General features: G+C 41.5%; 1 protein-coding gene across 6 annotated transcripts; it reads right to left on the bottom strand.

Annotated features, from left to right (window-relative positions):
- Window positions 1-183: 183 nt before the first annotated feature.
- On the bottom strand, window positions 184-14,369 carry tnni3k (TNNI3 interacting kinase). 6 transcript variants are annotated; one of them, XM_085447792.1, is made up of 27 exons: window positions 14,300-14,345; window positions 14,007-14,138; window positions 13,257-13,691; window positions 12,928-13,036; window positions 12,667-12,752; window positions 10,644-10,741; window positions 10,263-10,373; window positions 10,091-10,189; window positions 9,856-9,994; window positions 9,430-9,574; window positions 9,244-9,348; window positions 9,057-9,151; window positions 8,819-8,968; window positions 8,657-8,740; window positions 8,515-8,571; window positions 7,908-8,000; window positions 7,771-7,828; window positions 7,481-7,675; window positions 6,669-6,773; window positions 6,530-6,582; window positions 5,301-5,353; window positions 4,663-4,795; window positions 4,220-4,329; window positions 2,726-2,785; window positions 2,466-2,635; window positions 1,367-1,446; window positions 184-367 (listed from the first exon to the last, which is right to left on the bottom strand). In XM_085447792.1, the coding sequence occupies exons 3-27, from the start codon at window positions 13,399-13,401 to the stop codon at window positions 288-290; spliced, it is 2,613 nt and encodes an 870-aa protein (XP_085303918.1). In that variant the 5' UTR covers window positions 13,402-13,691; window positions 14,007-14,138; window positions 14,300-14,345; the 3' UTR covers window positions 184-287. The 6 variants fall into 6 exon arrangements, with proteins under 6 accessions (XP_085303918.1, XP_085303916.1, XP_085303920.1 ...); XM_085447790.1 differs by having other exon boundaries at window positions 14,255-14,301; XM_085447794.1 differs by lacking the exon at window positions 14,007-14,138 and having other exon boundaries at window positions 13,257-13,324; window positions 14,300-14,369.
- Between the last annotated feature and the right edge of the window lie 183 nt (window positions 14,370-14,552).

The raw sequence follows: 14,552 nt of genomic DNA, 5'->3' as shown, positions 1-14,552 counted from the left end.
ATTTTTTTTTGACAAAAAAATGTCTTTACATTTAAATTTATCATCAAGAACAAGAATAAAGAGAAAACTTTGTTCTACATGTGCGTTTTTAAAAAACAGTGTAACCAAGTTTCAGTTCACAAACAGATCATGCATAGACCTTATGTTATAACCAAATAACAGGTAACCTCAATTATCATCATATGCAGTTTCTACAGATTTATTTATTACATCAAAAAATGTCACAAAATACACAACTATCTGTATTAATAAGATGATAATAACAGAGTCTGGAGCTCGGGGAGGGTTCAGTTACTTTCCTCAAAGCTGCCGCTGCTGCTGAGGGAGGAACAGAATCTCATGGTGCTCATGGGATCAGACACATACCCTGAGGATGAGAACAACAAGGATTTTTTTTTTAATGTGGTGGTTAAGAAGGACAAATAACAGTTCAAGGGCTGATGGGCCAATTCATTAGATACACCTTGCTAGAATTCTTCTTTTTTGCCATCAAAACTGTCTTAAGTCTTCAGGCCATAGATTCAACAAGCTGACTCAAGGAAACAGTTTCATACTTGTCTACCAACAATGTGACTCTCTCTGTTGTTATAGGCTCTTTGCTGCAATGGTAAATGGCCTGTATACACTACATTCAGTCATCCACACATTCACACACTGGTGATGGCAGCTACATTGTAGCCACAGCTGACAGAGGCGAGGCTGCCAGACACTGGGGTGAAGTGTCTCGCCCAAGGACACAACAACCGAGACTGTCGGAGTCGGGGCTCGAACCGGCAACCTTCCGATTACAAGACGAACTGCCAACTCTTGAGCAACGATCGATAAGCGGTTATCTGTGTTCCTGTTGCCTTCCTGTCACGCCATTCTCCTCTGACGCCTGGCACCAACACAGCATTTTACCCATATAACTGCCTCTCACTGGGTATTTTCTGTTTTTTCCAGGTCATTCTCTATAAACCCTTGAGATGGTTGTGTGAGAAAATCCCAGTAAATCGGCAGCTTTGAAAATAATTAGGCAGTCTGGCACCAACAAACCATGCCACATTCAAAATCACTTCAGTCACCTTTCTTCATCAATCTAATGGTCGGTTTGAATTTTAGCAGGTCCGCTTTAACATGTGTACATGCCTAAATGTATTTGCTTGGTTGATTAGAGGTTTGCATTGCATCAGCAGGTGCACCTAATGCAGTGGCCAGTGACTGTATACCAAACCAGCCGCTTTAAAAACGGGTTAAAAATTGGGCCACATTCAAGTTCAGAATGATGACAAGCACTAACACAAAAGTTTTGAAATGCAAGAGATCTACTTAAAAAGTAATTTGTGTAATCATACAGTGTTACTGACTCTGTGTTATGCACACAAACCATTTCGATCGATGGGAGAGAACTGCATGCTCCTTCTTAGTTCCTCCAGTGAAAGCCCCCCAGATGCTCTGCGCTGCTCACTGAAATTAAAAAGAACATCCTCAGCATTTGTTCATTAATCTACTGGAAAACAATACTTTGGAATATATACTGCTGCATTTACAGGGAGAAAGACAGATGAGACGAAGGCAGCTCCAAGCAAAGAAACTCAATATGTAATGTCAGACTCAATAGCTGCCTACTTTCACTTTCTCTGCAGGTGTGCTGTATACAAAATTCATGACAGGTATAAATGTGCAACCCCAGCTCATAATAAGGAGACATAATAATAGGAAAAGGTTATTTAGGTTAAGGAATTTGACTTCATTGCTCCGATTTCTGAAGTTTTTTACAATATATTTACGATCTGTGAAACATGACACTAAATGTGGCTGAAAGTTGCAGAGGAGTTTTTTTTTTTTGTAGGACAATATTTACAAAGAGGGCCTTGTCTAATTTCAGTACTCCATATTGACTGTTACCAGGCTCTCACTCTTCTCATGCACACACACAAACAAGCTCAAAGACAAGTGTCTAACAGAGGCCTTCCTTCACAGTCAGAATGACAGGACTGTTTTATTACATTTGCTTTCCTTTGCTTCCTGGTTGGTATCCGAGCAACTCTACTCCCCACTGAATGGAGTTGCTCAATTTGCCTGCTTGTTATCAGCATGACAGTTGTTGAAAGTGTTTACAGGATTTGCTTTTACATCACATGTTCTTGTCGAATAAGCCCAGACATGTTTTTATTGTATATACTCACATATACATTGTTGTGTATTTTCATCTCAAAACTGGCCTTTTCTAAATATTGGTTTGGCTCGAGATCCACTTTCTTTATGGCCTTGGCAGGGATGTGCTCTCAAAGGAGCAATCAGAAACTTAGAAAGCTAGCAAACTAAAGAAAACACGTCCATCTTAGCCAGAAAGAAATGTTAGAGAATTAAGATATTAACCCCAGTGGGCTTTGGCCAGCAGCAGAGGACCAAATGAGTGCGAGTGTGGTTACTGTGCAGTAAATTATTCCCACCTGTTTAAGGAGACGCTCGAGTTGTCTTACCTCTGGGTCCAGAAAGCATAGGCGCGAGTGTTGAGAGCATACTCGAGTTCAAAACGAGAGCGCAGGGCGGCCACGTGGCTCCGGCCGGGTCCTCCTCGCCCGAGCAGACAGTCAGACGAGGAGGAGGGAGAGAGGGAGCCGCTACTGTTACTGGAAGCTGGAGACATCAGCTGTGATACATAATAGAGAAAATGTAATTATTACAACATGCATGTCATGCACAGCAGAAGGCATTTAATTATATGTGGCAGATTATGTACCTCAACATTGCACAGGCATTCCTCCAGGCTGGAAACCACTTCAGAGAATTCAGGCCTGTCCTAAAATTTCAAAAGAAAAAAGAAACTATATTTATTTTAGCATTTTTATAAACACTCAGACATGCATCAGGCCTATCCCCAAAAAGATGCACAGGTGTATTCTCTCCAAAACTGGCGTGTATATTCTGCTTATTTTAGTCCACCCACACACGAGGCAAAGGTGACCTGTGCTTTTAAAAGCAGCCCTCAGATCTCTCGCCTCGCTGTAAGAGAACAAACACTGCCACCCTGCAAAGCTGTTCAATTATACATCACATCCAGAGAGAGCGTCTGTCTGCATGTCAATGACTGAAGCCAAGACCAAAACAAATGTAGGATAACATTTAGGAAACACTTAAAGATATATAAAAATGGAATACACGTTTTTAAAAACCTTTTCCCTACATTATGTTTTCAAAAGGTTTTACAGCAATTTATTATTAACTTTAGGAAATTTAAAAAAAATGTACATATGTATGTTTCAAAAGCAACAGTTTGCACTTTCAACAAGTTTAAATTACACAGATGTCACGGCCGTTCATCTGGAAATCTACAGTACAGCATGTCCCAGTGTGAAAACCACGTGAGAACCAGTGTACTGCACAGGTGAGGCACCAGGAGAGAAGCCTGCATGTAAGATCCTGTGGCAGCCTGCTCTTGTTAAATAAATGCTTTCATGACGTTGAAGTGGGACAAGCAGATCACAAAAGTAAACAGATAACTAGTTAGCAAACAGGAAGTCGATGTACCACTGAGAGGAAAATGTGCCCGCATGATCAGCCGTGTGATAACATTAAGGGGAAGAAAAGAAGAGGAATCCCAGCTAGTTATAAACACCACAGCACAGAGGGAGGATCATCAGTGTCCTGAGTACTCCTAGATGTGAACAGCGATGCAATAATCTGTCATCTGGGGATCAGCTTCTCTCATTCATTACTGCTGCTGAAGGAGCAGCTGACTCAGCATCCTGTGACTCTCACAGCCTTATTATGTTTATATAGTAATGGCTGATATAATATGGATGACATCATAGTATTTTAGATTTTAATACAATAAAGCTCTTAATAGTTGAGTATATCCTGACGAGCTGTAATTTAAGAACAAGTTGCGGGGCGATCGTGGCTGAAGAGTTGGGTGTTCGCCTTGTAATCGGAAGGTCGCCGGTTCGAGCCCTGCTCGGACAGTCTCGGTCGTTGTGTCCTTGGGCAAGGCACTTCACCTACCGCCTACTGGTGATGGCCAGAGGGGCCGATGGCGCGATATGGCAGCCTCGCTTCTGTCAGTCTGCCCCAGGGCAGCTGTGGCTACAACCGTAGCTGCCTTCACCAGTGTGTGAGAGTGAATGAATAGTGGCATTGTAAAGCGCTTTGAGGGGTCCCGAAAAGCGCTATATAAATGCAATCCATTATTATTATTATCCGAGTAATTACTTCTCAGCACAATCAGGCCGTTTACCTCTGGGCAGGAGTTCCAGCCCCTCATCAGAAGTGCAGAGATGGGTTTGGGAATGGAGTAACCAATAGGAGGCCGGATGTGATGATAGGCCATGTCTGCTGCTGCAGCAGCTAAGGACAAAACAAATATCTTAAATTCAGCTGTAAAAAGTGTTATCTGAACTGCTTTTGTGATCTATTTTACTTTTGTGGTGGTTAGTATTTGTTTGTAGTGCAAGTAGAATGTATGCATGCTTTGTTTACTGCTAATTATCAGACATTTCTGCACTGAGGTGATGAGCTAGCTCATGTCTTTGCATTTACTGAATGTTTTCTTGAAAAGTCTGAAAACTCTAAAATACCACGTGGACAGTCTTTTGGCTAATGTATGGATCGGGCACTAATTTTGCAATACGAGATGTCACTGATTTAACTTCTGTTTGAACTCATTTGATGAAAAATGACCAGGCTTCAGGTGAGCAAAGGGAATTTCTCCTGTCAGCAGCTCCCACAGACAGAGGGCGTAGCTGAACATGTCCGCCTTCACTGAGTAGCGAGTGCACTGGGTGAACACCTCAGGAGCCATCCAGCGCAGGTTCTGCCAAAACACATGTGGAGATAAAGGTTGTTGAAAGCTCAAGAGGTGAGGACGGACGTGTATTTTTAAAATTTGGTCTACTTTAATGGCAGCACACACGTATGCAAACAAAATGAAGCCCAATTAAAACCATAAACGCTGTGTCCCAGCAAGGGCAAGTAGATCATCATAACAGGCAGCTCCCCGGAGATGAAACACACTTAACACCAAACTGCAGGCCAAGCACTGTGCAGGATTGAGTCAGCACATTCATACAAATTCTGCATGAAGGCACTTTTCTTTTTTAGCTGGCAGATAATTGATGGCAGTTGCCAGAGAAAGCACTCACTTGAAGTCCAACAAAACAACAGCTTATACTTTTTATCTTTAAATTTTGAAAGTCACTCAGTCTTTCATGGATGCTGCAGATGGTGTCAGAGTTATTTGGCTAAAGAGGGGAGAAAACTCATTCCATGAGAATTTGCACCTGTCATCAAGTAAACGTGAAAGAGCAAACAGCACTGACCCCTGGCTGCTTGGTCATGTTGTCCTCTTCAACAGACTGTAGAAATCTGGATTCTGCAGAGAGAGGCAACGACATTTATAACATCACGCAATTTACAGGCTGAAAAATTAAAAGTAACAGCAGCACAAGTGCACAAGTGTTCCTGGGTAAGTGAACCTAGAATTAGATAAGTATTGAGCTACTCGTCATTACAGACCAAGTCAGGCTAAGTGTGCTGAACAGATCAAGAGCAGATTTTATTGTTAATAAACTTTTCTGATGGACTGGTTAAAAATGTATATGCTCGACTGGAGCTCTGGGCCATCAAACCTCGGTTCAGTGGATGGATCTGATCTGTTCGTAGGAACAGTAGAAAGTGTCAGCATTGACCAGCCTGGAACCAAATCTTTTATTGTTTGTAGGACTTTTTTTTTTATTTTGATTTTGAGTTAAATGAGTGCTAGCCCTTCATTTTTTTTCAAGGCTAAACTTACTAATTTTAACCACTGCTGCAAAATTAAAGCGAGAAATTAGCCATCAAGCCTCTGCTAGCTTTTTAGATGAGTTTTTTAAAATCCCTAATGCAGTCTCGCAAGACAACTTTTATCTAATACATTTTTTTAAGAAGGTTTGCTGAGTCTTCCAACACGGTTTCAAGAGTATGGAAGCAACACTGGGAGCCCATTAACCCAGCAGGAGGACCAGTATCTGCTTTGTGAAAAGAGAAACAGGAGGAGCACTCCCAGAGCCCAGAAAACAGCCTCAACCAGTTTCCTCATACGCATGTTTCTAATCAAACTGTTGGACATCGACTCCATTAGCATGAAACAACTTCCTTTAGTGGGATCTGTACTGAACCCCATCACCGTGTAGCTCCACTGGTATTTTCCAGAAAATAACCCAACTGGCCGGTCCACCAATGGCGCCTATTCGCTTCAGAAATATGCAAGAGCAGCCTAGTGGAGGTCATGTTTGCGGAGCTCTGGCAGTTCCTTCTTGCACAAAGGAGTAGCTACCGGTCCTGCTGATGGGTCAATGCTAATTTTACAACCAACTCTCCTCGTGTTTTTTGCGACTGAAAACCAAGTCGGGAAGGTAGACCTTTTAAATCAGCTTATGATTGGAAAAGTTCTTATAGCATTTACATTTATCACGTTACTGGAAGTTATTTTATTTGTTGCTAATAACATTTGTAACATTTTAGTTGGACAAATAGAAAAGAATAAAGAAAACATCATCTATGGCCTCACCTCCGAAATCAGCCACCACTGCGTGTCCATCCTCATATAGCAGAATATTGTGACTGGAAGGAAGACATGTATTATTTGCAGTGACAACAGTTATTCTCCAATTCCATTCCAGCACATACGTTTCCACTGTGGCACCTACCTGTTGAGGTCCCTGTGGATAATAGGCTGTGTGAGGTTGTGCAGGTACTCCATGCCCTTGGCCACATCAATGGCAATGATGAGCTTGGACTGCAGGTCGATAAGCCTGTCCATTGACACATCATTAAAGCAGCAACCACTTAGTACTAGATCAATGACCCCTGCCAATCACACACAGCTCTTTACACAGATCAATAGGACAGCCTATAAAGACATCACCTGGCCACACAGTTAGCAGAACACTTCATCTGGATCAATGATGATTCAGGCTGAGGGGAAGAGACTGGTGAGGGGACACTTCCGAGGATGATAATGGGACCCGAAATAGTCAACTGCGCCGTGCACACCCCTCAAAGTAACTACCTAAAGTAGTCTGACCTCTTTTTACAACCTGTTTATAAGGACGATTATTACTTACTTCACTGCACCAGAGTTCTACTAAGTTATTTAGGATTCCTTTTTTAATTTGGAAGTAGATTACTAGAAATAGATAGTAGAATGTATGTAACATCTATAATGCTGAGTTTGTATGTAATGGCAAAGATGACTCGGTAATGGTGCATGAAGAAGGGGAGAGCTCTAACTGAACTGTTTGGGTTTGTGTGTGCATACTTTATATATTTATGTTGTTCTGGCACAAATCGATTTACTCAGTCAGAATGTTCAAAGTCTAGAGACAAAAAGTAAAGGCCCATATTGGGATTCTTAACTTATGCTATCCAGGTTAGAGTTAAGTAGTAGTGTATGGTTAAGGTTTCAGGTAAATTGCTAAGACATGATAATTCCCAAAATAACTCACAAAAACTTCCTCACCTCTTCTGCTCATGCAGCAGGGAGAACAATGAGCCTCCAGACACATACTGGGTAACGATGGCAAACTGACTGGGGTCGTCCAGACATGCTCCCACAAACTGGATGATACAGGGATGATTGAGGCAACAGAGGATGGAAACCTCTCTGCAGAACATATCTACATCTGACTTTGAACAGTACGTGTTCGCTCGATAACTACAGAAAACATTAAAGATTCAAGGGTCAATTAGATCTTTCCACCTTCTAATAGATGAATCCAAAAGCATATCGTCAGCTGTGTGAATAAATACCGCTTTATGGCGACAATTTTATTTCTACATTTGCCTTTGTAGACTCTTCCGAAGGAGCCTGTGTGGGACACACATAATAATATCAGATCTGTAAGCACATTAGATGGGGGGGAGAAAACAACAGGAAATAGACTCACCCGATCCAATAATTTCATTAAACTCCAGCTCAGACAGCTGTAGGTGGAAGTGAGATGGAAGACTGGCCCTGAGCACAAGAACTTCTGCTTTCTCTGAAAAGAAAATTTAAATAATCATTAACCCTACAAGGCACAATGTTGCTTATGTTAAATGCCTGCACATTTTCCTGTTGAACCTGCAATAGACACACTTTATTTTGATGTGTTATTTTAAGACCATTGCAAAGGTTTAAATCAAATAACATTCTTATAATGGTCACAGGATAGATGGCACATATAGCATGTATAGCAATTAAAATACATTTAAATCAATTAATTTTGGCATGAGTAAAACATTTGACACCTTTATATCATTCCCTGAAATGTAGCTTTCCAATTTCAAACGTTGATATTTACACAGTTTCAAGCTGTGTTTTATCAAATTCATATCAATTTATTATGCTGGAGACGCATCTGTAGTTTACACCACCCCCAATTTCACAGCAAAAGACACCAAGTGTTATTATCAGCAGCTAAACCCCTTCGTTTGGCAGCAGACGTGGCGTGCACTGCCTCGTGAGCTGTCAGCGATGTTGGAAATCAGCTGTGCTTCACTCCACCTCAGTACCTTTAGTCATGCTTTTGATCTTTCCTAGAGGAGACGGAACAGAGACGTAGGAGCCATCTGGAAGAGATGCATGTTCAGACACATTAACAGGAGATTATGTGGGGATTTTAATCCAGATAATATATTTCAAGTGGTGACTAACCCCCTCCTGGCTGAGAGTACTCATTGCAAGGAGAGTCATCTGGACGTTTGTAGTGTTTTAATAAGGTGACTATGGCATCGTGACCTGGAAAAAATAGTAAGTGAGCAGCAACATTTATTTCAGCTTTCCAAGCTTGCTGAGCTCATAATAGTCTAAGCAGACCTTTTTCATAAGCCCACATGAGGCATGTCTGTTCGTCTTTCTCTCCACTGGACCTGCTGGGGTCGCAGGCGACAAGGTTCATGTCTGCACCACTGTCCAGCAAGAATTGTACCAGGCGGATATGGCCATGGAAACAGGCACTGTGCAGAGCTAAACAACACCACAGGACACACAGATAATAATGAAACTCAGTGCACTGTAAAGAAATTAATAAATCAATTAGTAAACGAGGTCTCACCTGTGTGTCCATCTCTGCCCTGATAGTTGATGCTCATGGCACTCTGGCTCAACAAGAATTTGACCATCTCCAGATCTTTCCCGTAGGTGCATGCACTGTGACATGAGATATGAATTTAACATCACCTCAGAGCAATACGTTAGCTGTGAAATGTGTTTTTGCACACTATAAATTAAGCTAAATATACCTGTGAAGTGCTGTTTCACTGAATATGTTCTCCTTTGAAAGACTGTCTGTACCAGAGTACTGTATTAACTCCTTCACGGCTGTGAATTTGCCGTTGTAGCAGGCCCTGATGAAACATAGCATTCATTGCAATTCATGTCATGTACCAAAAACTCAGAGAAGACCTCTAACACTGCAGATGATTTACAAGTGTAACGGCGTATCCCCGTAGATGTTCACAGAGTGAGGCTGTACATCAAAGCTGCCCTGCAGAAGAAAGCGGACAACTTCATGGTGACCAAAACGAGCACAGAAGTGGAGGGGGACGTGATCTTCATTGTCTTGGGCATTTACTGGTGGGGAGAATACAAATGTTAGAGGAAATTCAAATTTAGAATTCAAGTAGCTTCTCTGTGGCTTCTGAAGAAGGAAAAAGCTTAAATCAAATCAAATCAAATCACTTTTATTGTCACATCACATGTGCAGGTACATTGGTACAGCACATGTGAGTGAAATTCTTGTGTGCGAGCTTTGTAAATGCTTTTGTATCAATATATCAACCATCAAGTTTCTCTTACAGACCATCAACCCATGTCAATTTTGATCAGAGCTCTCTCAAGGTCTCGGGTCCTACCGTTAGTTTTGCTTCCCTCACTCAGCAGCAGTTTGACAATACCAAGAAAGCCCTTGGCAGCAGCCAGATGCAGCGGGCGATCACCCACCTCACCACTTGCATTCACATCTGCCCCAAACTTCAGCAGCAGCTTCGTCACCTACAAAACAGGAGAGGACCAGAAGAAGCCCAGAGTACAAATACAGGTGTTTACAAAGATGCTGTCCCCACATGAAGTTTAACATGAGGAGTTTACCTGCTCGTGGCCATTGTAGGAAGCAATGTGCAGTGGGGTAAAAAAGACAGCATCCTGAACGTTAACATAGGCTCCGTGCTGTAGAAGTATGTCTGCAGCCTGGAGGTGGAAATAGCCACAGGTCAAGGAACGAAATCAACACGGTCCATAACGGCTGATGATTTTCTCTCACCTCATGATGCCCGGCCAGTGTGGCAACATGAAGGGCTGTGAGAGCACCGTATCCCAACTGCTGCACATCTGACCCACCATGGAGAAGCGCAGTCACTAGCTCAGCATTATCCTGCAGCATGCAAATAAAACAGTAATACTGCATTTCCACAGATCCTGCAGGGTTCAATATAAGCATATGTCATTTTTAATCTGCAGTATTATCACAATTAATAACTAAAAACATGAAGCTATGTCCATGGTACCTTTGTGTGCACTTGCACTCCACCATGTGGTAAAAATTTAGAACGCTATCAACCAGATAACATATAGCATAACAAAAGCAAGACATGGACACGGTTCCACCTTGAAATTTACGTTACTGCCCTTTGCTTCTCTGCACCTTGTAAGCAGCCAGGTGGAGAGCAGTGAATCCATTCCTGGTCAGTCTTGAAGGACGCAGGCCTTTGAGTATCAGGGTGCGCATATGGGCCTTGTTCCCTGGACACAAATATGTCACATTATGCACCAGTGAAATATCTCCTTTCAACAAAACATTATATTTACTGCAAATGAAATAACAGGGTGGACTGGAATGAAAAACTAGAGAAACCACAGTTCTAGCCTTTAGTTGCATTATTATCGTCTATATTTAACCTTTATGTACAGTGATGTGATAAAGTATTTAACCCCATCTTCATTTCTTAGTTCTCTGCATATATATTTCAGATCATTAAACTTAAATTTAATATTAGACACAGTTAACTCAAGTGAATACAAATTCAAATACAATTTCACTTGCCACACCCAAACTGGATTACTGCCAGATCCGCTGAATCAGGAAATCACTTAAGTAGTTGGAAAAACCTCTGAAAAAGCAGCACAGTGACCCCAGCACAGCTATGATCTAAAGAAAGGGCTACAAAGTCATTTCTAAGGCTTTGGGATTGCAGCAAACCACAGCGAGAGCCATTATCCACAAATGAAGAATATTCAACAATAGGAGACTGGGCAAAAATGCCATCGATGGGAAAGTTCCAAGGAGAAAACCACTGCTGACCAAATGAACACAGAGGCTCGTATCATATCCCAATATTTGGTGGACTGACCAGACAAAAGCAAGACTTTGGAAGGTTTGAGTCTCCTTACGTGTGCTGTAAAACTAACACAGCATACCAACAGTCAAGCATGGTGGTGGTAGTGTTATAGTCTGGCGTTGCTTTCCTGCTTCAGGACCTGGAAGACTTGATGTAATTGATGGAACCATGAATGCTGGTCTACCCAAAGGAGAATATCCAGCCCTGAAGCTCAGTTGCACCTGGGTTATGCCGTAGATTAATAATCTGAAACACACCAGCAAACCCACCTCTGAAAGGTTTAGAAGTGGTGGAAGGCTGGACGGACTGAGATGCTTTGGCAACCTCAAACAGACTGTTCATGCTTAAACTTCGTGCTTGGGGTGGCTGTGGCTCAGGTGGTGGAGCAGATCAGCTACTGATCGGAAGGTTGGTCGTTCGATTCTTGGCTTCCCCAGTCTGCATGCCAAATATCTTTGGGCAAGACACTAACCCCAAGTTGCTCTCCGATGCATTCATCGGAGTGTGAATGTAGTTTCGTTTGCACTTGTGTTTAGAAGTGCTTGTATGAATGGGTGAATGAGGCATGTTGTATACAGCACTTTGAGTACTCCGGGAGAGTAGAAAAGCGCTGAATAAGAATCAGTCCATTTACCATTTAAACTCTCCAGTGTGACTCAATTAAATCAATTCTGGAAAGACGAGTGGGCTAAAATTCCTCCACACTGTTGTGAAAGACTCAATGGCAGTTATAACAAAAACAGTTACTAGACTTAGGGGCAGTTACTTCTTCATGTAGAGCCAGGCAGGTTTTGGTGGCTTCTTTTTCCACTTTATAAATGGAATCTTGTTATTGTCATTGTGCTTTTTATGTACTCAGGTAATCTGTGTCTAATATTTATTTTTGTTTGATGATCACTCCCAACCAGTCACGGCAGATATCGACCCCTCCCTGAGCCTGGTTCTGTTGGAGGGTTCTCCATGTTAAAAAGGAGATTCCCCATCTCACTGCAGCCACGTGCTCATAGTGGGTCATCTGATGTTGGAATTATCTCTCTCTTAGCAGGGTCTTTACCTTACAGTATAAAGTGACTTGAGGCGACTCTTTGGTGCAATATAAATACAACTGAATTGAATTGAATCTGAAACTTGTGTGACAAGTATGCAAAAAAATAAGAAATCAGGAAGGAGGCAAATACTTTTTCACAGCACTGTACGTTCATTTCAATTCTGTTTAGTTCTGTGCTGCTTACACCACAAACAATAATGTCCGTCAGGCTACAGTAATCCTTCCCTCCACCATCACATTTTGTTGAGGAGTTATTAATAGACTCTAGTAGTCATGCATACCTCCACACACGCAGCAGAGATGCAGCAGCGACAGCCCCTTCTCTGTTCGGTAGCTCACATTCACCTTCTGAAAAGCTTCATCGGAGCTGAGCCACAGAAAAATCAACATCACCTGCTTGTGAACGATATAAAACCACTGACAGAGAATTATTCAAACTAGGTGGAATTCCAACAGAGGAACAGTGCACGTCAGCTTAAATGTAGTTCCTATAGTGACTCATACAGATTGGATCGCTCACAGAAATATAAAGAGTTTGTCACCTGAAAGCGAGCTTAAGATCCACCAGCTCGCTGTCTTTCAGCTGGAAGTCGTCTTCCAACTTCTCAATGATCACAGAGTATGACTCGCCAACTTTCTTCTTCCATTCATCTTTATAACACCATCATCAAGGTGGAACATTAATAACAATGTAATATTTTATCTTACATTTCTAATTATCTATGCATATATTCAACAATCTACCGAGTATACACATAGCCTTTTGCAGCTTCAGTGTCTGTAAACTGTAACTTATCCTCTTGGGCGTCCCTCCTTCAAATGCAAACCTCATTATCAATCATGTGTATACATGTGGGAAAAAAGTCATTACCTGTACATGTCTGAGATGGTCTTGATTTGTAATTTCCCATTGAGGGGATCCTTCTTGTTTTATCTGTGCTGTATAGTTTGGTGTAGAAACTAGAGTAAGACGGGAACACAATCTCTCCCTCGGCCACAATTGCACAGGTCCACATCAAAAGGGGATCATAGCCATGAGCTAAAAATAAACACTACTGAGTGGAATGTCTAACAACTATGACAACTGATCTCTCTCCCCTCTGGGTGTATATATGTACAGTATAAAACAAAGCAGGTGATTGGTGTCCTACAGTGTCCTACTGTCCCGTGGCTCACGAATCTGAACATGACTTAAATGATTGAAATTATTTTTGGGGGAGTTTTATTTTTATATATTTCTGTAGCTGATCTTCACTGATGGAGGAAAAACTGAGTAAATAGAAGCAATGCTGCTGGACTCTGCAGTCTGTGAAAAAAAAAAAACTCAAATAAAGAAGAAAATCCAATATCTCCAGTGATGTATAAGTATGCAGATTTCTCACTTTAAAAAAAGAGAAAAAAAAATACTATTATGGGTCTACAATAAAACAATAAACTTCATAAAAAATATACAAAAGTATTATAACTATTTAATATTAAGGTGGACTATAATCTTGCTTTGTTTTGTCACCTTTCTATATTATTAAAAATATACACTAACCAGCCACTATATTAAATCAACTGCTCATTAATACAAACATCTAAAGCAAAAACATGGCAGCAACTCTACGTCCACACGTACCCGGGTATTTTTGAAAACGCAGATTTTGCACTTTTCGTCCACACCTAAACGGCGTTTTCAGTGACTGAAAAGGGAGATTTTTAAAAACTCCTGCCAGGGTGGATATTTTTGAAAACTCAGTTTTTGCGTTTACTGTGGACCAGAAAAACGGAGAAAACCAGCGTCAAAGGTGTGCGCATTTTTTTGACGTCACACTGTGCGTCAGGTTATTGTTTCGGTGAAATGAATTTCTACAATGGCGGACTTACACAAAATACCATTACTGTTACTCTCTGCAGTGTTTAAATGCTTACATATACACACAGTTACTGCCCCTCCACACATAGGATTCAGTTCTGCTTCTATGCGCCATCTTTGTTTACTATTTCCCGCAGAGGCTTCTAGACTTCTGATTGGCCAACATTTCTACACGGTTAGGAATATAGCGCCACCTGCTGCTTTGGCATGTTCATAGCAGCGTTTTCCTTCATTTCTGCGTTTACGTGTGGACAGGATTATTTTTTAAAACGAAAACGGAAAATCTCCGTTTTCAAAAATACCCGTGTA

The sequence above is a fragment of the Copadichromis virginalis genome, linkage group LG23, assembly GCF_057382275.1.
Source record: "Copadichromis virginalis isolate Kocher_CV1m ecotype Utaka linkage group LG23, C_Virginalis_male_GT1.1, whole genome shotgun sequence".
Classification (NCBI taxonomy): Eukaryota; Metazoa; Chordata; class Actinopteri; order Cichliformes; family Cichlidae; genus Copadichromis; species Copadichromis virginalis.
This window is presented reverse-complemented; position numbering and strand designations above follow the sequence as displayed.

Excerpts from the sequence above, each read along its gene's own strand:
- tnni3k (XM_085447793.1), bottom strand. The coding sequence starts at position 13,401 with ATGTGGACCTGTGCAATTGTGGCCGAGGGAGAGATTGTGTTCCCGTCT. Across the intron at positions 13,037-13,256 it reads ACCATCTCAGACATGTACAG|ATGAATGGAAGAAGAAAGTT; the intron begins GTAATGACTTTT and ends GGTGTTATAAAG. Across the intron at positions 368-1,366 it reads CTCTCCCATCGATCGAAATG|GGTATGTGTCTGATCCCATG; the intron begins GTTTGTGTGCAT and ends TCTCATCCTCAG.